This window comes from Mirounga angustirostris, unplaced genomic scaffold (genome assembly GCF_029215605.1).
Source record: "Mirounga angustirostris isolate CCGP_5_RB_7025 unplaced genomic scaffold, mMirAng1.0.hap1 SCAF_8, whole genome shotgun sequence".
Classification (NCBI taxonomy): Eukaryota; Metazoa; Chordata; class Mammalia; order Carnivora; family Phocidae; genus Mirounga; species Mirounga angustirostris.
Genome location: NW_026991716.1, coordinates 745335 through 769023, shown reverse-complemented (window position 1 = coordinate 769023; position 23689 = coordinate 745335). Strand labels below are relative to the sequence as shown.

The 23689-nt window shown below is 38.1% G+C and overlaps 1 protein-coding gene and 1 long non-coding RNA gene across 2 annotated transcripts in view; both read left to right on the top strand.

The window, feature by feature from the left end:
• The window catches only part of LOC135365512 (uncharacterized), a 214727-nt gene that overhangs the window by 156875 nt on the left and 34163 nt on the right, over positions 1-23689 (top strand). The window lies entirely within an intron of this gene.
• Positions 7053-8050, top strand: LOC135365472 (olfactory receptor 2J3-like). The gene has a single exon (XM_064597013.1). It carries the CDS (start codon positions 7115-7117, stop codon positions 8048-8050), a length of 936 nt encoding a protein of 311 aa, XP_064453083.1. The 5' UTR covers positions 7053-7114.

The following is a 23689-nucleotide window of genomic DNA, read 5'->3' as shown; positions in this document are numbered from 1 at the left end:
AAGATTTCTGAAATAATAAAAATTGATAAAGATCATCTTACAGTTCAGTATAAAAGGTTTGAGTGATATTTGGATTCTTTTCAATTTTCAAAGTTTTTATTTAAATTGCAGAGTCAGGGATAAAGAAGATGGTGGAGGGGAAGGGGACCCTATTTCAACCGGTCCCCTGAATTGAGCTGGATATCTACCAGACCACTCTGAACACCCACGAAATCAGCCTGAGATGTAAGAAGATATATCTGGTTTTCCAAAATGGCTGTACCAACTTGCATTCTCCGTTTCTGTCTTTGCTGCTATAAACTGCAGTGTCCTGGGTTGTGTCCTCCTCATCAATGCTCCCAGTCCTCTCCACATCAGGTCAGGTCTCTGCCCTTTGTGGTTCTAAAACCGCCAGCCACCCCCAGTTTGCATGCATGGCCCTGCCACTCTGGGTTTCTGTCCGAGGGCTTCCCTAAAAGTCCTTTCCCCATCACTACCTGTCTATGAGTCTGTGCCCCGCCCCCAGCATGGGAGGCTATCGCTCACTGGTGGTCCATGATCCTGACGGCTCCCACCCCTTCTGTTTATCCTCCAATATCTACCCGGAGAATCATGGCTCCCCCTTCGTACCTCAAAACCAAATGCCTGTGATATTCTGTAGAGATCCAGATCTATCTTCTTACATCTCAGGCAGATTTTGTGGGTGGTCAGAGTGCTATGGTAGATACCCAACTCAATTGCAGTTACTGGTTGGTATAGGGTCCCATACTCCTCAGCTATCTTTTCCCCTGTCCCACCACCACAGCAACTTCTTTAGAGACACATCTCCAAATGCAAGGGAAACAAAAGCAAAAATGAACTTTTGGGACTTCATCAAGATAAAAATCTTCTGCACAGCAAAGGAAATAGTCAATAAAGCAAAGAGGCAACCCACAGAATGGGAGAAGATATTTGCAAATGACACTACAGACAGAGAGGGCTGATATCCAAGACCTATAAAGAAATTCTCAAACTCAACACCCAAAAAACAAATAATCAAGTCAAAGAATGGGCAGAAGACATGAACAGAAACTTCTCCAAAGAAGACATACAAATGGCTAACAGAAACATGAAAAAATGTGCATCATCATTAGCCATCAGGGAAATTCAAATCAAAACCACATTGAGATACCATCTTACACCAGTTAGAATGGCAAAAACTGACAAGGTAAGAAGCAACAAATGTTGGAGAGGTTGTGGAGAAAGGGGAACCCTCTTAGACTGTCGGTGGGAATGCAAGTTGGAACAGCCACTTTGGAAAACAGTGTGGAGGTTCCTCAGAAATTTAAAAATAGAGCTACCCTATGACCCAGCAATTGCATTCCTGGGTATTTACCCTAAAGACACAGATGTAGTGAAAAGAAGGGCCATATGCACCCCAATGTTCATAGCAGCAATGTCCGCAGTAGTCAAACTGGAAAGAGCTGAGATGCCCTTCAAAAGATGAGTGGATAAAGAAGATGTGGTCCATATATACAGTGGAATATTACTCAGCCATCAGAAAGGATGAATATCCAACTTTTGCATTAACATGCATGGGACTGGAAGAGATTATGCTAAGTGAAATAAGTCAAGCAGAGAAAGTTAATTATCATACGGTTTCACTTATTTGTTGAACATAAGGAATAGCATGGAGGACATTAGGAGAAGGAAGGGAAAAATGAATGGGGGGAAATTGGAGGGAGAGATGAACCATGAGAGACTATGGACTCTGAGAAACAAAATGAGGGTTTTAGAGGGGATGGGGCTGGGCGGATTGGTTATCCCAGTGATGGGTATTAAGGAGGGCACGTACTGCATTGAGCACTGGGTTTTATACACAAACAATGAATGTGGATCACTCCATCAAAAATTACTAGTGTGTTGTATGGTGACTAACATAACATAATAAAATAAAATAAAATAAAATAAAATAAAATAAATTGCAGAGTCTTAACATACAGTGTAGTATTAGTTTCAGGTGTAGAATTTAGTGATTCTTCACTTACACACAGCAAGCCGTGCTCATCACAACATGTGCCCATCCCCCCCCACCCCCCCCGCTCTGGTAACCACCAACTTGTACTCTATAGTTAAGAGTTTGTTTCTTGGTTTGCCTCTCTCTATTTTTTTTCCATTTGCTCATTGTTTTTTTTTTTTTTCTTAAATTTCACATATCTGTGAAATCATTTGGTATTTGTCTTTCTCTGACTTATTTCGCTTAACATTATACTCTTAGCTCCATCCATGTCATTGCAAATGGCAAGATTTCATTCTGTTCTGTGGCCAAGTAATATGTTAATATATGAATATTATTACATCTTTTTTTCCTTCAGATCTAGGGTTAGGGTTAGGTTTAGGACCAGGCTTATGGTAAGGGTTAGTGTTATTGTCAGAGTGATGGTATGTGCCTGGTTCCTATGCTCAGTGACTCTCCAGATGGTTAGGTTTAGGTTAGGGTTTGAATTAGGGGTTAGGAATTAGGAGTTATGGGTTAGGGTTAGGGCTAGGCCTAGGGTTTAGTTAACGTATGTGCCTAGCCACATGCAGTTCAGAGACCTCTCCAGAGAATGAAACACCAGAATTCTGTTGCGGTGAGAATAGATATGGCAGACATCTACTGAGCTGAGGGAAGGAGGGGATTTGGGGTTCTAAATACTCTTTAAATAGGTTTTCTAAACTTTTATAGGCATAAACTTATAAAAGAATTTAAAAGACATCAGGAAGGCATAAATGGTGTAGGTTGACTCTCAAAGAGCACTAGGTAAATAAAGAAAAGTTTAGTTTTAACGTATTCCAGCTTTTCTGGCTCATGACTCCTGAAAATCCCCTACTTGTAACCAGTTGTCTGGTAAATTTGGGCTTTACCCCTATGGGGAGGAGGGGAAAAAATCAGGTGACTCCATGGAACCCATTCCCTTCATTGACAGTATAACTCAAAACAACTTTTTTCCTGTTGGTTGGTGATAAGTTTTGTGGCATCTTGGTTCAAGTGCAACATCAAGTTGAATGCATTTCAACCAGTGAAGAGTTTTAACTTGACAAACTCAACACCCAAAAAACAAATAAACCAGTCAAGAAATGGGCAGAAGACATGAACAGACACTTCTCCAAAAAAGTCATTCAAATGGATAACGGACACAATAAAAAATGTTCAACATCACTAGCCATCAGGGAAATTCAAATGAAAACCACAATGAGATACTACCTTACACCAGGTAGAACGGCAAAAATTAACAAAACGGGAAACAACAAATGTTGGTGAGGTTGTGGAGAAAGGGGAACCCTCTTACACTGTTGGTGGGAATGCAAGCTGGTACAGCCACTCTGGAAAACAGTATGGAGGTCCCTCAAAGCAATAAAAATAGAGCTATCCTACGTCCCAGCAATTGCACTACTAGGTTACCCCAAAGATACAGATGTAGAGAAAAGAAGGAGCACGTGCACCCCAATGTTCATAGCAGTAATGTCCACAATAGCCAAACGGTGAAAGGAGCCGAGATGTCCTTCCACAGATGAGTGGATAAAGAAGATGTGGTTCCTATATACAATGGAATATTACTCAGCCATCAGAACGGTGGAATACCCACCATTTGCATCAACACGGACGGAAGTGGAGGGGATTATGCTAAGTGAAATAAGTCAAGCAGAGAAAGACAATTATCATATGGTTTCACTCATATGTGGAACGTGAGGAATAACACGGAGAACCATAGGGGAAGGGAGGGAAAACTGAAGGGGAAGGAATCAAAGAGGGAGACAAACCATGAGAGACTCTGGACCCCAGGAAACAAACTGAGGGTTACAGAAGGGAGGGGGTGGGGGTATGGGGTAGCCTGGTGATGGGTATTAAGGAGGGTACGTGTTGCAGTGAGCACTGGGTGTTATACACAACTAATGAATCGTTGAACACTGCATCAAAAACTAATGATGTACTATATGTTGTCTCTAACTGAACATAATAAAAAAACGAGTTTTATCTTGTGAACATTATACTGTCTAACCTGGACAGCTCCTTGAAGGGCATTCATTACAATATTGAGATTTTCATTTCCCATGGTCCCAGTCAAGGAAAGAAAGTCACATTATTCTTTTTGTTTCCACAAAGGCTCTGTTTGCTCTGGGATAAGTGTTCCATCCCCTGATACCTTAAATGCCCTAAAGAATTCCTGCATTCAGTTCAAAGCACATCTTTTGGACAAGCCCAAGCTTTCTCTTCTGTGATAATGACAATCACCTTTTGTTTTATACTCTGCTTTCCATGGATAGATTTTGACCATTAGCACAGATGGTACAGGAAGGCAGTTAGGTTGATATTTTCAGGTTGCATGGCAGCCTGAGAGCCTGCGTTGGTTTGTACATGGTAAGGCATAGACCAGGAAGAGAACAGCAGGGAGAGTGGATAAATACAGGAAGGTCAGTATGGAAAGGTTGAGAGAGCCCTGCTTAAGAGTTAGGTTTAGTTCAAAGGAATGGATATGACAGGAATTAGCAGAATGTCTGTTCGTGACACTGGGATGAGAAGACACTGCTAAGCCTTCCGTTTTCCCTATTATGTTTGTCTTAAGGAAGAGAGAGAGATTTTATTCCACAGTTCAAAATATACCTTTTTAAAAAAATTTTTTTTAAATTTTATTATGTTATGTTAGTCACCATACAATACATCATTAGTTTTTGATGTGGTGATCCACGATCCATTGTTTTTGTATAACACCCAGTGCTCCATGCAGTATGTGCCCTTCTTGATACCCATCACCGACCTAACCAATCCCCCCTCACCCCTCCCCTCTAAAACCTGGTTTGTTTCTCAGAGTTCATAGTCTCTCATGGTTCATCTCTCCCTCCGATTCCCCCCCCCTTTATTTTTCCCTTCCTTCTCCTAATGTCCTCCATCCTATTCCTTATGTTCCACAAATAAGTGCAACCATATGATAATTGACTTTCTCTGCTTGACTTATTTCACTTAGCATAATCTCCTCCAGTCCCATCCATGTTGATGTAAAAGTTGGGTATTCATCCTTTCTGATAGCTGAGTAATATCCCATTGTATATAGGGACCACATCTTCTTTATCCATTCATCTGTTGAAGGGCATCTCGGCTCTTTCCACAGTTTGGCTATTGTGGACATTGCTGCTATGAACATTGGGGTCCACATGGCCCTTCTTTTCACTACATCTGTGTCTTTGGGGTAAATACCCAGGAGTGATAGGGTCTTCATTCCCTCTTTTCCACTATGAAGAAAATCAAGCCATAAATCTCCAAACTTCTTGCTTTATGAATTCTCTATTTTTTTTGCCCCTTATTTCCTATCGTTTTTTACTTCTAGGAGAATGCTGAACAACAGCTGGTACAGCAGTTAAAAAAACATCACATAACTGCCACTTTCTTTTAATTAATGCAGTAAGGAATTCAAGCAGCTTTGTAAGGGAAGACAATTTTGTCTGCCTCAGAGAAAACACCCACAGCATTTGAGTTAATATATTGTCTGGTGTATTACTTCCTATTTTAGGGAAATAAAAAAGAAATCCCTTGGAATTCCCCCCCTCATCCCTCATGAGGTTAGTGATACTTACTTTACTAATAATATTAAATGGTATATAGGTATCTTTGAGAGTCAGTCTTAGAGTCTTGGGTCACATTCCATGTTCCTATCTTTCCAGTTGTAACTCAACCACTAAGACATCCCTTTATATGTTTTTCAAGATTACAATATTTGAGCTAGTGAAAGTCTCTCAAAAGACTGCAGGTGGGTCTGTTCTGGCTGAATTTGTCTTTGCCGTCTTCTATCAGAGAGTGAGGGATGGTTGTGGCTGGGCAAAACTATTTGGGGTCATGTAAGTGTGAGCTATTACTTTTTTTAAGCAACAAGTATACAGTAAAGTGTTTATCTTTTCTATGAAAAACTAGTAATGTACAAGAAAAAATAAGCAAGTGAAAACCAAATTATTAATGCACAGTTGAGTTGCTTAACTTTATTTTTTTACAAAAGAACAAACACAAGATAAATTGTTGATTGGATTTTATGCAATATTCACCTATCTTTGTCTAGTAAAACTCTGAATTTTCTATTCAGAGTCACCATTTGAAATCGTAGAAAACCTAAAAATGTGCAATAATTGTAAATTATGGCTCAGAGTTCAAATGTCTTAGCTGCTGTCCTAAAGCACCTGAAATTTTGTGGAAACTGTCTTTCCATGCTGTTGTCCAGGCCTCACAGCCTGGGATTCACACACCTTCAATCCCAAGCACTACCTTCGGTTCCTGTCCTCTTTCCTGCTCCAAACACCATCCCCTTTCCTCTTGCTCCCTCTGCAGTTTTCTCAACTCTGTAATTTCATTTTGGTCATCCAAAATTAGTTCTAGTCTCATTTATGGTTGGAAGCATTCCATCACGGAATCCTCTAGTCTATTTCACTTTTCAATCAGGATTAAGACCTTAATTCAGCTCATAGTGTGAATACTCATTTTTGAATGTATGTGTACACACATGTGCCTTTGCTTATAGTTCCAGTTGCATACTATTTTCTGTCTAGATATATGCTATTAGCATAAATAAATGAATATTTATTTATTTATTTAATATTTTGTTTTTCCTGTAATCGTAATGCAGTTGAAGTTTTTTTTTTTTTTTTCACCCAACATTGACTTTTTAACAGTGTTACCGGGTTGTTTTTCATCTCATGGTAAATTCTCATTTATATATAAGATTATTAAGACTAGAGATGAATCTTTCTCTGTAACCACAAAACTGAAAGTAACCCTGAAATACATAAAAAATGAATAAATTAGAAGGGATTCTTTTTGCAAAAATTAAAAATATTATTTTTCATGAAAATTGTCTTCTGGCTATGGAATGTAATCTTTAATTTTTATCTATGCAAATACTAACCTAGGGATGCATGAAAAGAACTCATTCTCTTGAAAAGTTGTTGATTTTACCCACAACAGGAAAAATATCTGAATGAAACCTAAAAATAAAACTATAAAAATGTTCCTGTCATAAGAGCAGTATTCGGAAATGTCACAGGTTTTTGCCAGTCTGCGGGTAGGGGATCGATGATGAGTGGGCAGCCTTTGAGTTCATGACTTTTCCTTCAGATACAGGAAAAAAGGATAATGAGGGAAAAAAACACAAATTCTGAAGGCTACTTTGTTCTACTGGGTTTTTCCAATTGGCCTCATCTGGAAGTAGTTCTCTTTGTGGTTATCTTGATATTCTACTTGATGACATTGATAGGCAACCTGTTTATCATGATCTTGTCGTACCTGGACGCCCATCTCCACACTCCCATGTACTTCTTCCTCTCAAACCTCTCTTTTCTGGATCTCTGCTACACTACCAGCTCCATCCCTCAGTTGCTGGTCAACCTCTGGGGCCCAGAAAAGACCATTTCTTACATCGGTTGCATGATTCAACTTTACTTTTCCCTTGCACTGGGAACCACAGAGTGTGTCCTCCTGGTGGTGATGTCCTACGACCGTTATGCAGCTGTCTGTAGACCCTTGCATTATGCTGTCCTCATGAACCCTCGTTTCTGCCACCTGTTGGCTGCGGCTTCCTGGGTCAGTGGCTTTACCACCTCAGCACTTCATTCTTCCTTTACCTTCTGGGTACCCCTATGCGGACATCACCAAATGGACCATTTCTTCTGTGAAGTTCCAGCACTGCTGCGGTTATCGTGTGTTGATACCAGTGTTAATGAGCTGACCCTCCTGATCATGAGCTCCATTTTTGTTCTCATACCACTCATCCTCATTCTCAGCTCATATGGTGCCGTTGCCCGGGCTGTGCTGAGGATGAAGTCAACCACAGGACTTCAGAGAGCCTTTGGGACATGTGGAGCCCATCTTATGGTTGTGTCCCTCTTTTTCATTCCAGTCATCTGCGTATATCTGCAGCCACCATCAGGAAAGTCTCAAGATCAAGGCAAGTTCATTGCCCTCTTTTATACTGTTGTCACCCCTAGTCTCAACCCTCTAATCTACACTCTGAGAAACAAAGATGTAAGAGGGGCAGTAAGGAGACTCGTTGGGTGGGGAAGGGAGATGTGACAAAGAGATTACAATTTTTGTCCTGCTATTTTTGTTCAGAGTCTTGTCCATCTTGGAGGGTGGTTTCCCTGCTTCTTTGATATTTATGTTGGTCTACAACCCAGAAGCATATGAGGAAAGTTCAGCCCTAAATTTGGTTATTTTTATTGGCTTATTCTGAAAATATTACCTAAAGATAACTTTTTTTATTTGTACCACTTTTAATCTTTAATAATTCCATATTTAGTGTCTATAGAAATTAGAGACTTGGTTTTTTTTAATAAAAAAAATTTTTTATTATGTTCAGTTAGCCACGGTATAGTACATCATTAGTTTTTGATGTAGTGTTCAGTGATTCATTAGTTATGTATAACACCCAGTGGTCATCACAACATGTGCCCTCCTTAATACCCATTACCCTGTTACCCCCTCCCCTCTGAAGCCCTCATTTTTTTTCCCCAGGGTCCATAGTCTCTCATGGATCATCTCCCTTTCTGAATTCTTCCCTCCCTTCCCCTATGGTCCTCTGTGCTAGTGCTTATGTTCCACATATGAGTAAAACCATATGATAATTGTCTTTCTCTGCTTGACTTACTTCACTTAGCATAATTCCCTCCAGTTCCATCCATGGGACTGGATTTTATTTTATTTTTTTGTTAAAGATTTTATTTATTTATTTGAGAGAGAGAGAATGAGAGACAGATAGCAAGAGAGGGAAGAGGGTCAGAGGGAGAAGCAGACCCCCCGCCGAGCAGGGAGCCCAATGTGGGACTCGATCCTGGGTCTCCAGGATCATGACCCGAGCCGAAGGCAGTCGCTCAACCAACTGAGCCACCCAGGCGCCCCCATGGGACTGGATTTTAAAGATAATATGCAAATTTATGGAGTGAGCATTAATATCTACAGAAAGGGGAACAGTATAGCAAAGACATAAATGAATGGAGTCTTTGGTCATTAACAGGCATTTGATTTAGCTAAATGGTCAAAAGATGTATGACAGTTCTTTGGCTGAAGCATATTTTTTTCAAGATACTAAATTATATCAATGTTTTATCCCATGGGTCTATACAATGGTTACATTGAAGAGTATAAAGAAAATACCTGTTCAAATGGTTCATTTGTTCACCCATCCATGTGTTCATCTACTCATTCATTCATTTATTTATGTTGTTAGCTAAATGTCTTCTTGATTTGGCATTTTTGCTAACATAGATGAATAAAACACTTTTTTTATCTAAACAGAACTCATTTTCTGATGGAAGAAATGACAATGCAAGATGAAAAATGAAGTATCTTTATTTGACTTAATTTTTCACTGGGCACGGTGCTAATAAATTAGGGTAGCTTTGATATGATGAACACTGGGTGATATACTCAATTAATGAATCTTTGAACATTATACCAAAAAGTAATGATGTACTATACCTTGCTAGTGGAATTTAAATTTAAAAAATTAGGGTAGCTTTTTTTAAATTTAAATTTATTTATTTTATTTTATTATATTATGTTAGTTACCATACAATACATCATTAGTTTTTGATGTAGTGATCCATGATTCATTGTTTTCGTATAACACCCACTGCTCCATGCATTACATGCCCTCCTTAATACCCATCACTGGGCTAACCAATCCCCCACCCTCTCCCCTCTAAAATCCTCAGTTTGTTTCTCAGAGTCCATAGTCTCTCATGGTTCATCTCTCCCTCCAATTTCCCCCCCTTCTTTTTCCCCTTCCTTTTCCTAATGTCCTCCATGCTATTCCTTACATTCCACAAATAAGTGAAACCATATGATAATTGACTTTCTCTGCTTGACTTATTTCACTTAGCATAATCTCCTCCAGTCCCATCCATGTTGATGTAAAAGTTGGGTGTTCATCATTTCTGATGGCTGAGTAATATTCCATTGTATATATGGACCACATCTTCTTTATTATATGAACCCCAATGTCCATAGCAGCAATGTCCGCAATAGCCAAACTGTGGAAAGAGCCGAGATGCCCTTCAACAGATGAATGAATAAAATTTAAATTTAATTTAATTAACATATAATGTATTATTAGTTTCAGAGGTAATTTAGTGATTCTTCAGTTTCATATAACACCCAGTACTCGTTACATCAGTACCCTCCTTCTTGCCCATCACCCAGTTATAGGGTAGCTTTTTATTTATTTATTTTTTCAGCACATGTTAAACTACATTTTTTATTTTAGTCCTCAGAAAGGCAGTTCAATTATTGTGGAGTACTTGGTACAAGACAGATTAGCAGCACTATATCTATTAGGCCACATTATATTTCTTTTCTTTCTTTTCTCTTGTTCTTTTCCCTTCTTTTATATTTTTTTCTTTTCTTTAATTCAATTAGCCTTTTTAGAGCACATCATTTGTTTTGGTATAAGTTCAATGATTCATTAGTTGCAAATAACACCCAGTGTACATCACTGTAGGTGCCCTCCTCAATGCCCATCACCCAGTTATCCCATCCCCCATCCACCTCCCTTTTCTCAACCTCCAAAAACTATAATGATGTTTAGGGTAGCTTTTTAAAATTTAAAACAAAACCAGTAGTTTGGCCATAAATCTTGAAAAATCAATACCATTCTGTAATTCCCATAGGAAGGTGATAATGTTAAAGAAAACCAAACCAAGCAGAATATGTGTTTAATTTTCTTTGATTGACTTAATGACATATTGAAGATACATTAAAACTTTTAAACATCATTACTCTTTGCTGAGTAGATTTCATTTTTAATATGGTCCACATCCTTTAATTTATCACTCTTAGTGGTGGATAACAACGTTGATGAATCATGGGTGGGAGAGACTCTCAAGTAATAGAGTAGAGGTAGGCTTCTCTTTTTCTTCTGCTTTTTTAACTGCTAAAGGCAGTTAAAAGTGTACATATAGTGGGAATAACTTGTAAAATTGTGATATATAGACTGCCAGCTAATGAGAATTCTTTTTTTTTTTAAGATTTTATTTATTTATTTGAAAGAGAGAGATACAGCGAGAGAGGGAACACAAGCAGGGGGAGTGGGAGAGGGAGAAGCAGGCTTCCCACCGAGCAGGGAGCCCAATGCGGGGCTCAATCCCAGGACTCTGGGATCATGACCTGAGCCGAAGGCAGACGCTTAACAACTGAGCCACACAGGCGCCCGCTAATGAGAATTCTTAAAGGGAACAATTAGGTGAAGTAGTATTGGAACATCTAATACCTGAAGCAGAAAGAACTAGGCACTGAAAATAACATGATTCATCCAAGGGGTGTTCTAATGAATTGTATGAACAAATTATTGATAAAAATCATTGATTGGTACATGTCAATTTTGCTTTTAAAACTTCATGTAATATGAATATTTGTCATTAGTAAGGATATTATAAAAATAAACTTATGTATGATCTCTTCAATTAATTAATAATATTAATATATGATATTTTTCTTGAAATCACTTGACTGATTTATTACACACATCACTCTCCCCCATCACCACTTGAAATAAATCTACTTTGCATATTCTACTTCAGAGTGGAAGACATGTTCAGTCAAAGCTAGTCAGCTTATAGATAGGGACAGTGGTCTAGGGACAATTTATTTGTCCAATAAATACCAAATAAAGTGGTATCTTAGAAACTCATTACATTTGTATCAGTAATTCAGATATTAGTTGTAGTTTTTCACCTCTTTTAAGATCTAGATGTAATTGATCTAGATCTTATTAAATGGATTATAAAACTAAGAAAATAGATGTGCAGGATTTCCCCTAGGCTCCTATGTGCATTTCCATTATGTAGTCTGCTCTGCTTGGATTCCCTCTCTGCAGATTTTGTTTTCTTCTCTTTTCTTCCTTTTAATCTCACTAGACAACACTGATAGAAGGTACAGTCCCATGTCCTTGAATCTATCCACAAGCAAGGCTCATGTAACAGAATTTTTATTAAATATTACATAATTAAAAAACCATTTTAATATTAAATCATGTGATGGGATCACTTCACATATCACACAACTTTACAGAATGTGAAAACACAGACTCCTCCTGCCTTCCTGGAAATCTTACCATTTGGAATACCTCATGTAGCACTCCAATCTTTCAACATACAAATGGCTCTCTTATTTCAAGTCTATCAAGGTATATTTTACATACAATAAAATCCATCCACTTAAAATGTACATTTCAATGAGTTTTGACAAATGTATAGTTAAAGCTGTTGTTTCTTGTGCTGTTAATTTTAGCTGTTCTGACAGGTGTGAGGTAGTATTATCTTGGTTTTGATTTATGTTTCCCTGATGATAAGTGACATTGAGCATCTTTTCATGTTTCTGTCAGCAATATGGATGCCTTCTTTGGGAAAGTATCTATTCATGTCTTCTGCCCATTTCTTGACTGTTCTTGACTGGATCATTTGGGGTTTTTTGAGTTGAGTTTAATAAGTTCTTCAAAGATTTTTGATACTAAGCCTTTATCAGATATGTCGTTTGCAAATACCTTCTCCTATATCCTAGGCTGCCTTTTAGTTTTGTTGACTGTTTCCTTGGCTGTGCAGAAGCTTTTTATTTTGATGAAGTCCCAATAGTTTATTTTTGCTTTTTTCCCCTTGCCTAGTAAGAAGTTGCTACAGTTGAGGTCAAAGAGGTTACTGCCTGTGTTCTCCTCTAGGATTTTGATGGATTCCTGTTTCACATTAAGTTCTTTGCTCCATTTTGAGTTTATCTTTGTGTATGGTGTAAGAAAGTGGTCCAGTTTTATTCTTCTGCATGTGGCTGTCCAGTTTTCCAAACACCATTTGTTGAAGAGACTGTCATTTTTCCATTGGGTATTCTTTCCTGCTTTGTTGAAGATTAGTTGACCATAGAGTTCTGGGTCCATTTCTGGGCTGTGTATTCTGTTCCTTTATTCTATATGTTTGTTTTTTTGCCAGTACTATACTGTCCTGATCTCTACAGCTGTGTAACATAGATTGAAATCCAGAATTGTGATGCCTCCAGTTTTGTTTTTCTTTTTCAAGGTTGCTTTGGCTATTCAGGGTCTTTTCTGGTTCCATACAAATTTTAGGATCGTTTGTTCTAGTTCTGTGAAAACTGCTGGTGGTATTTTGATAGAGATTGCATTAAATGTGTAGATTGCTTTGGGTAGTATAGACATTTTAACCATGTTTGTTCTTCCAATCCATGAGCATGGAATGTTTTTCTATATCTTTGTGTCCTCCTCAGTTTCTTTCATAAATGTTCTATAATTTTCAGAGTACAGATCTTTTATCTCTTTAGATAAGTTTATTCCTATGTATGTTACCATTTTTGATGCAATTGCAAATGGGATTAATTCCTCAATTTCCTTTTCTGCTTCTTTGTTGTTGGTGTATGGAACTGCAACAGATTTCAGCACATTGATTTTATATCCTGCAACTTTGCTGAATTCATATATTAGTTCGAGCAATTTTTTGTAGAGTCTTTTGGGTTTTCTACATAGAGTAGCTTGTCATCTGCAAATAATGAAAGTTTGACTTCTTCTTGCTGATTTGGATGCCTTTTATTTCTTTGTTTTTTAATCTTTTTTTATTAAAGATTTTTATTTATTTATTTGACAGAAAGAGACACAGTGAGAGAGGGAACACAAGCAGGGACAGTGGGAGAGGGAGAAGCAGGCTTTCCGCTGAGCAGGGAGCCTGATGTGGGGCTCAATCCCAGGACCCTGGGATCATGACCTGAGCCGAAGGCAGATGCTTAACGACTGAGCCACCCAGGTGCCCCAAGGATGCCTTTTATTTCTTTTTTGTTGTCTTATTGTTGAGGCTAAGATGAACAGTTCTATATTATTATTATTATTATTATTATTATTATTTTTAGCTGTTGAATTAATGATTTTTACTTAATACAATTTTGTGTAAAATCACTGAACATGAAAATTACTGAATTAGTGTATAAACTAATGCATGTAATAACATTTGTTTTTAATTTAATTGAATCCCAATGGGAAACTCAATTTCAGACATTATTAGTTAAGGCTTTTCTCAGACTTCCAGAGTTCCACCAAAGTCCTAGAGTCTTCTCTTGCAATAAAGCATTTGGGGCCTCTCTTGTAGTATATTATTAGGTTATACTCATTGCCATTGAGCACCCTTTGTCCATACCTACATTTTCCCTTCATATCTGGATGCTCTGCTGCTTTTAAGTCAGACTTTACAACTTTTTCAGTGACTTTAGGGATACACACACACACACACCCACAACAGCTGAGATAGGTCTCTCAGCAAGCAGCTTTTCAGCTTGTGCTTTATACCTATATAAAATTCTGAGGCAAAGAAATACCAAGTGTTCAACTCTGAGTTTGAGATGTGGAGAAGGAAAAAACACAGAAAAGAAACACAAAATAATTTCTCAAAATTATTCTGCCATCTACCCATTTTTAGAACTTTTGTACTCAAGAAAGAGCTCTTTAAATGCTTTTCCATAGAAATTATTCAAAGTATGGTAAAAATGCTATTATAACTTTAGTTTTATATTTTAAAACTAATTGTTACCCTACTTGGTTAGATAACATGATTAACCATGAGTGAGTAAATAAATTTCTATTATTTATCCTAAACAGTATCTACATAGAATTATAATGGCTTCCATGAAAAACAAATAAATTGTAAGTCAAGTGCTGTGAAAGCCAGACCTGCACTGTCCGAAATGCCATTTCCACCCCAAGCCATCCTGAGCAAATTTCAAGTCACCGAATCGCAATACCCTCCCACATAAGCCATCCAAATAGGGACCTTATGTTACCATTCTTCTATCTTGATCAAGACTGTTACTAGGTGATTCCTTTCAAATCCAAATCACATTTTCCTAAAATTTTTTGGTACCTGTAAGTAGAGTACCAAAGAGAGATACAGTGAGATTTTCAGTGATAAATAGATGCTGTTGTAGGACTTTATAGATAAACTTTGATCTAGAGACTTTATTTTTTAGGTTACTAAATGTATTCCCAGGATGCCTGGTGTAATTTTTGTATAATAAATTTCCAATCAATATTTGTTAATGCAATTCAACATTTGAGATAGAATCCAGAACAGTTCTATATTAAATAGTCATGGTGAGAGTGGAAATCCTTGTCTTGTTCTCGACAAGGAAAGACTCTCAGTTTTTCCCTTTGGAGATGATATTAGGTGTGGATCAGAAATAATTGATATAGAAATAAAAAACAAATGAATGAAAACAAATTAATGAAACTAAGAGCTCATTTGTTGAAAGAACTAATAAAATTGATAAATCCCTAGCCAGACTCATCAAAAAGAAAAGAGAAGGACTTTTATTTTTTAATGATGTCTTTCAAAGAATAAGTTTTAAAGTCCTCTGTCCATTTTTTAATAGAGGGGTTTTTCTGACTATTGAGGAGTTTTTACACATTTTCAAGATAAACCTCTTATCAGATATACAGTTTACAAATATTTTCTCTCATTCAGTAGGCTGCCTATTCACTTTGTTGAATAGACTGTCTCCAAAAAGTACATACAATAGGCAAACAGGTATATAAAATGATGCTCAAATTCACTAACCATCAAGGGAATGCAAAACAAAAACATAATAATATATTACTTCATATCTGTCAGGATAGTCATTATCAAAAGAAAACAGAACAACAGAATATAAAGGGGAGAGGAAAAGATGATGGAGGAGTAGGGGACCCTATTCCAACCAGTCCCCTGAATTGAGTTGGATATCTACCAGACCACTCTGAACACCCATGAAATCAGCCTGAGATGTAAGAAGATGTATCTGGATCTCTATAAACAGAATATTGCAGGCAGTTGGTTTCAAGGCATGAAGCAGGGAGCCGTAATTCCGCGGGCAGATAGAGGAAGATAAACGGAAGGGGGAGGGAGCTGTGGGGACATTGCACCACCCGTAAGTGAAAGCCTCCTGCACTGGGGACAGGCCACAGACTTGCAGACTGGTAGTGGTGGGGAAAGGACTTTAGGGCAGCACCCTGGACTGAACCCTGGAGCACTGGGCCACACATGGGAACTGGGGGTGGCTGGTGGTTTTAGAAACAAAAAGGGCAGAATGTGCCCCTGTGCCCTGACCTGGAGGCAAGGACTGGGAGCCCTGCTGAGGGGAGCACAACCCAGGACACTGCACTTTATAGCAGCACAGACAGAAACGGAGATAGTGTGGCCTGGAGAGCTCACTGAAGAACAGACTGCGGTCTCTCTGCTCTGAGGCAGAGGGTTGGAAATGGTCTCTTCTGCTCTGACTCTCAGAAAGCTGCCAGGGAAAGCTGCCAGAAAGCAAAAGCCCCCCAAAACTGGTTTTCACTGAGCCCATCCCCACCCCATAGGGGGCAGGACAACTCTGCCAAAACAGGGTTGCCTGAGTAACAGCATGGCAGGCCCCTCCCCTAGAAGACAGGCTGGGAGAACAAGAGGCTGACAACCCTAAGGTCCCTAGAAAACAGGTACATCTTGCTTGGGTTGTGGTCAATAATTTAGACTCTATACACTCCCTCAACGATGACTAGGAGGAGGAACCCCCCAAATAGGAAAGACTCAGAGATTGTGACTTCTTCCACAGATTTACAAATGGATACAGCTATAACCAAGATGTCGGAAATGGACTTCAGGGTACAGTTATGAAGATGATAGCTAGAAGGGAGAAACTGATTAATAGCAACATCGATTCTCTAAGGGCAGAAATGAAAGCTGAACTGGCAGAACTTAAAAATGCTATCAGTGAGATCCAATCTAACCTAGATACTCTAACAGGTAGGGTAAATGAGGCAGAACAACGAATTAATGATCTAGAAGACCAATTGATAGAAAAGAAGGAAAAAGAGGACGCCTGGGAGAAACAGCTCAGAATCCATGAAAACAGAATTAGAGAAATAAGTGATGCCACAAAACGTTCCAATGTCAGGATTATTGGGATCCCTGAGGGGGTGGAGAGAGAAGACTAGAAGATATATTTGAACAAATCGTGGCTGAGAACTTCCCTAATCTGGGGAATGAAACAAACATTCATGTCCTAGAGGCAGAAAGGACCCCTCCCAAGATCAAGGAAAACAGACTGACATAACATAATAAAAGTAAATTACATTAAAAAAAAAACAGGCCAACGCCCCGGCATGTAATAGTAAATTTGCAAATCTTAGAACCAAGGAAACCACCTTAAGGGCAGTTGGGGGAAGAGATTCCCTATGTACAGGGGAAGGAACATCAGAATAACATCAGACCTATTCACAGAGACCTGGCAAGCCAGAAAGGGCTGGCAAGACATATTCAGGATACTAAATGAGACAAACATGCAGCCACGACTACTTTATCTGGCAAGGTCATCATTTAGAATGGATGGAGAGATGAAGAGCTTCCAGGACTTGCAGAAACTGAAAGAATATGTGACCACTAAGCTGGCCCTGCAAGAAATATTAAGAGGGGTTCTATAAAAGGAGAAAGACCCCAAGAGCGATATAGAACAGAAATTTACCGAGACAATCTATAGAAACAAGGACTTCACAGACAACATGATAATAATAAATTCATATCTTCCAGTAATAACTCTCAAAGTGAATGGCATAAATGCTCCCATGAAATGGCACAGGGTTGCTGATTGGATAAAAAGACAGGACCCATCCCATCCATATGCTGTCTACAAGAGACTCATTTTGAACCTAAAGATACATCCAGACTGAAAGTGAAGGGATGTTGGAGATTCATCTTCCATGCCAACGGACCTCAAAAAGAGCTGGGGTAACAATTCTTATATCAGACAAATTAGATTTTTAGCTAAAGACTGTAGTTAGAGACACAGAAGGACAATATATCATTCTTAAAGGGTATATCCAACGGGAAGATCTAACATTTGTAAATATCTATACCCCCAACATGGGAGCAGCCAACTACATCAGCCAACTGTTAACCAAAATAAAGAGTCATATTGATAATAATACGTTAATTGTAGGAGACCTCAATACTCCTCTCTCAGCAATAGACAGATCACCTAAGCAGAAAGTCAACAAAGAAACAAGAGCTTTGAATTACACAGTGGACCAGATGGACCTCATACATATATACAGAATGTTCCACCCTAAAACAACAGAATACTCATTCTTCTTGAGCACACACAGAACTTTCTCCAGAATAGACCACATACAGGGTCACAAAGCAGGTCGCAACTGATACAAAAAGTGTGAGATTATTCCCTGCATATTCTCAGACCATAATGCTTTGAAACTGGAACTCAATCACAAGAAAAAATTTGGCAGAAATTCAAACACTTGGAAGCTAAAAACCACTCTGCTCAAGAATGTTTGGGTCAACCAGGAACTCAAAGAAGAACTTAAACAATTCATGGAAACAAATGAGAATGAAAACACATCAGTCCAAACCCTACGGGATACTGCAAAGGCAGTCCTAAAGGGGAAATACGTAGCCATCCAAGCCTCACTCAAAAAAATAGAAAAATCCCAAGTTCACCAACTAACTCTACACCTTAAAGAACTGGAGAAAAAGCAACAAATGAGGCCTAAGCTATGCATTAGAAGAGAAATAATTAAGTTTAGAGCAGAGAACAATAAATTAGAAACCAGAAACACAGTAGATCAGATCAACGAAACTAGAAGCTGGTTCTTTGAAAGAATTAATAAGATTGATAAACCACTGGCTAGATTTATCCAAAAGAAAAGAGAAAGTACCCAAATTAATAAAATTATGAATGAAAGGGGAGAGATCATGAGTAACACCAAGGGAATAGAAACAATTATTAGAAATTATTCCCAACAACTCTATGCCAATAAATTAAGCGACCTGGAAGAAATGGATGCCTTCCTGGAAACCTGGAAACTCCTAAGACTGAAACAGGAAGAAACTGACAACCTGAATATACCAATAACCAGTAAGAAGATTGAGGCAGTGATCAAAAACCTCCCAAAAAACAAGAGTCCAGGGCCTCATGGATTCCCTGGGGTTTCTACTAAACATTCAAAGAAGAATACCTATTCTACTGAAGCTGTTTCAAAAAATAGAAACAGAAGGAAAGTTTCCAGACTCATTCTATGAGGCCAGCATTACCTTAATCCCCAAACCAGGCAAAGACCCCATCAAAAAGGAGAATTTTCAGACTGATAGCCCTGAGGAATATGGATGCCAAGATTCTCAACAAGATCCTAGCTAATAGGATCCAACAATACATTAAAAGGATCATCCACCTCAAACAAGTGGGCTTTATCCCCAGGATGCAAGGGTGGTTCAACATTCGCAAATCAATCAAAGTGATAGAACACATTAATAAAAGGAGAGAGAAGAACCATATGGTCCTCTCAATCGATGCAGAAAAAGCACTTGAGAAAATACAGTATCCTTCCCTGATTAAAACTCTTCAGAATATAGGGATAGAGGGAACATTCCTCAAGTTCATAAAATCCATCTATGAAAAACCCACAGCAAATAACATCCTCAATGGGGAGAAGCTGAGACCCTCTCCCTTAAGAGGAGGAACACATCAAGGATGCCCACTCTTGCCACTATTGTTGAACATAGTACTAGAAGTCCTAGCAACGGCAATTAGACAACAAAAAGAAATAAAATGTATTCAAATTGACAAAGAAGAAGTCAAACTCTCTCTCTTCACAGACGACATGATACTTCATGTGGAAAACCCCAAAGACTCCACCCCCTAATTACTAGAACTCATACAGCAATTCAGTAATGTGGCAGGATACAAAATCAATGCACAGAAATCAGTTGCTTCCTTATACACTAACAATGCAACTGTAGAAAGAGAAATTAGAGAAATGATTCCATTTACAATAGCACCAAAAACCATAAGATACCTTGGAATAAACCTAACCAAAGAGGTAAAGGATCTATACTCTAGAAACTACAGAACACTCATGAAAGAAATTGAAGAAGACACAAAAAGATGGAAAAATATTCCATGCTCATGGATTGGAAGAATAAACATTGTTAAAATGTTTATGCTGCCCAGAGCAATCCATACCTTCAACGCCATCCCTATCAAAATTCCAATGACATTTTTCAAAGTGCTGGAACAAACAATCCTAAAATTTGTATGAAATCAGAAAGGACCCTGAATCACCAAGGAAATGTTGAAAAAGAAAAAACAAAGCTGGGGCCATCACACTGCCCGATTTCAGGCTATATTACAAAGCCGTGATCGCCGAGACAGCATGGCACTGGCACAAAAACAGACATATAGACCAATGGAACAGAATAGAGAGCCCAGATACAGACCCTCAACTCTATGGTCCACTTATCTTTGACAAATCAGGAAAAAAATATGCAACGAAAAAAAGTCTCATCAGTAAATGGTGCTTGGAAAATTGGACAGCTATATAGAGAAGAATGAAACTTGACCATTCTCTTACACCATACAGAAAGGTAAACTCAAAATGGATGAAAGACCTCGATGTGAGAGAGAAATCCATCAAAATCCTAGAGCAGAACATAGGCAGTAACCTGTTTGACATTGGCCACAGCAACTTCTTTCAAGATGCATCTCCAAAGGTAAGTGAAACCAAAGTGAAAATGAACTTTTGGGACTTCATCAAGATAAAAAGCTTCTGCACAGCAAAGGAAACAGTCAACAAAACAACAAGGCAGTCCACAGAATGGGAGAAGATATTTGCAAATAACACTACAGATAAAGGGCTGATATCCAAGTTCTAGAAAGAACTTCTCAAACTCAACATCCTAAAAACAATCAAGTCAAAAAATGGGCAGAAGACATGAACAGACAGTTCTCCAAAGAAGACATACAAATGGCTAACAGAACATGAAAAAATGTTCATCATCCTTAGCCATCAGGGAAATTAAAATCAAAACCACATTGAGATACCACCTTACACCCGTTAGAATGGCAAAAATGGACAAGGCAAGAAACAACAAATGTTAGAGAGGTTGTGGAGAAAGGGGAACCCTCTTACACTGTTGGTGGGAATGCAAGTTGGAACAGCCACTTTGGAAAACAGTGTGGAGGTTCCTCAGAAAATTAAAAATAGAGCTACCTTATGACCCAGCAATTGCACTACTGGGTATTTACCCCAAAAGACACAGATGTAGGGAGAAGAATGTCCTCCACACATGTCCTCCACAGATGGGAGGACTTTAGGAGAAGGAAGGGGAAAATGAAGGGGAGAAATCGGAGGGGGAGATGAACCATGAGAGTCTATGGACTCTGAGAAACAAACTGAGGGTTTTAGACGGGAAGGGTTGTGGAGGGATTGGTTAGCCCAGTGATGGATATTAAGGAGGACACGTATTGCATGGAGCACTGGGTGTTATACAAAAACAATGAATCATGGAACACTACATCAAAAACTAATGATGTACTCTATGGTGACTAAGATAACATAATAAAATAAATTAAGTAAAAGAAAGAAAGAAAGAAAGAAATGTCCTTAATCCACACTGAGTGTAGAGCAAAGGCTTAGTACCAAGAAAAGAATTGTTAACAATTTCAATTTTCATAACAATTACATGAGTAAATGATAGGATTTGGGATGTACTTGGCTAAATAGACTATCTTATTAAAATTAATTTCAACTGTGGAAAAAAAAACAATATAACAAGTGTTGGTGAGGACATAGAGAAAATAAAACCCATACGCACTGTTAGTAGGAATGTAAAGTGGTGCAGCCACTGTGGAAAACAGTATGGAGGTTTATCAAAAAATTAAAAATTAGAACTGTGACATGATCCACAAATTCCACTTCTGGATATTTATGTAAAAGACTTGAAAACAGGATCTTGAACAGATATTTGCCTCCCCAATTCATTGTAGCATTAATCACAATTACTGAATATGTGGAAACAAATTAAATGTCCATCAACAGATGAATGGATAAATAAACTATGGTATATATATATACACACAATTAAATATTATTCCATGTTAAAAATTTTTTAAATTCTGTCATATGGTAAAACATAGATGAAACTTGAGGACATTATGCTAAGTGAAATAAGCCAGTCACAGAAGGACAAATACTGCATGATTACATTTATTATATAAGGTATCTAAAATAGTCAAACTTATTGAAGCAGAAAGTAGAATGGTGATTGCCAGGGTCTGGGGGGTTGGGAAAATTTGGTGTTGCTATTCAATGGCTATAAAAGTTTCAGTTATGCAAGAAGCAAAAATGCAAAAATTCTAGAGATCCTCTGTACAAAACTGTGCTTATATTTAACAATACTGTACTGAACACATAAAATGATGTAAGAGGGTAAAAAAAAGTTTTTAACCTTAATGAAATACCATGTATTATTTCTACAAAGAAGCCTGCTAACATTTGTTTCTTTTTTTTTTATTCTTATGTTAATCCCCATACATTACATCATTAGTTCTAGATGAAGTGTTCCATGATTCATTGTTTGTGCATAACACCCAGTGCTCCATACAGAATGTGCCCTCCTCAATACCCACCACCAGGCTATCCCATCCTCCCACCCCCCTCCCCTCTAGAACCCTGTTTGTTTTTCAGAGTCCATTGTCTCTCATGGTTCGTCTACCCCTCCGATTTCTCCCGCTTCATTCTTCCCCTCCCGCTACCTTCTTTTTTTTTTTTTCTTAACATAGATTGCATTATTTGTTTCAGAGGTACAGATCTGAGATTCAACAGTCTTGCACAATTCACAGCGCTTACCACAGCACATACCCTCCCCAGTGTCTATCACCCAGTCACCCCATCCCTCCTACCCCACCCCCCACTCCAACAACACTCAGTTTGTTTCCTGCCTGCTAACATTTTGATTGCATTGAATTTATAGACCAATTTGAGGAGAAGTGTCGTCTTGACAATATTGAGAATTCTGATCTAAGAACATGGTATATATCTCCAATTATTTACATTTTAATTTCTCTAAGAAGCGTTTGAAGTTTGTATCATATAGATCTTGTACATATTTTGTTAAATTCATCCCTGGCTTTGGATGCCATTGTATCCAAATGCCACTATAAATAGCATGAAAATAAAATTGAGGGTTTTTTTTTTTATAATGACCTTGTATCCTATGAGTGTGCTACATGCACAGTTTGTTTTGGGTAGCTTTTAAATAGACTACTTAGGATTTTCTATGTACATGATATGTCATCCACAAATAAAGACTTCTAGTTCTACCTCTCCAATTGTTAGGCCTTTTATTTCCCTATCTTGCCCTGTTGCACTGCCTATGAACTCCAGGTTAAAAACAAATATAAGAATTGGGAACAGATATTCTTGCCTTGTTTGTGGTCTCAAGGGAAAATTATTCAGACTTTTACCAATAATTATGTTGTTAGCTGTATTTTATTCATGTCCTCCATCAAGTTTAGGAAGTTTTTTTCTATTATTGGCTTGCTGAGAGTGTTTATCATGAAAGTGTGTGAAATTTTGTCCACTGCTTTTTCTGCATTTCTTGAGGTGATCTGATGGTTTTTCTTCTTTATTCTATTACAGGGTGAGGTTCACTGATTGATTTTCATAAGTTAAACTAACTTTGCCTCCTGGGAAAAAAAAATCCAACTTGATCATGTCTCACTGTGCTTTTAGCATCATGCTGGGTTTCATTTGTTGATCTTTCAGTAAGAATCTTTTTTGTCTATAATCACTAGTGATGTTAAGTAGTATTTTTTTTCATGATGCCCTTGTCTAGGTTCTGTACCAATTTAATACTGGCTTCATTA

Coding starts and splice junctions, on each gene's coding strand:
- LOC135365472 (XM_064597013.1), top strand. CDS start 7,115: ATGAGGGAAAAAAACACAAATTCTGAAGGCTACTTTGTTCTACTGGGT.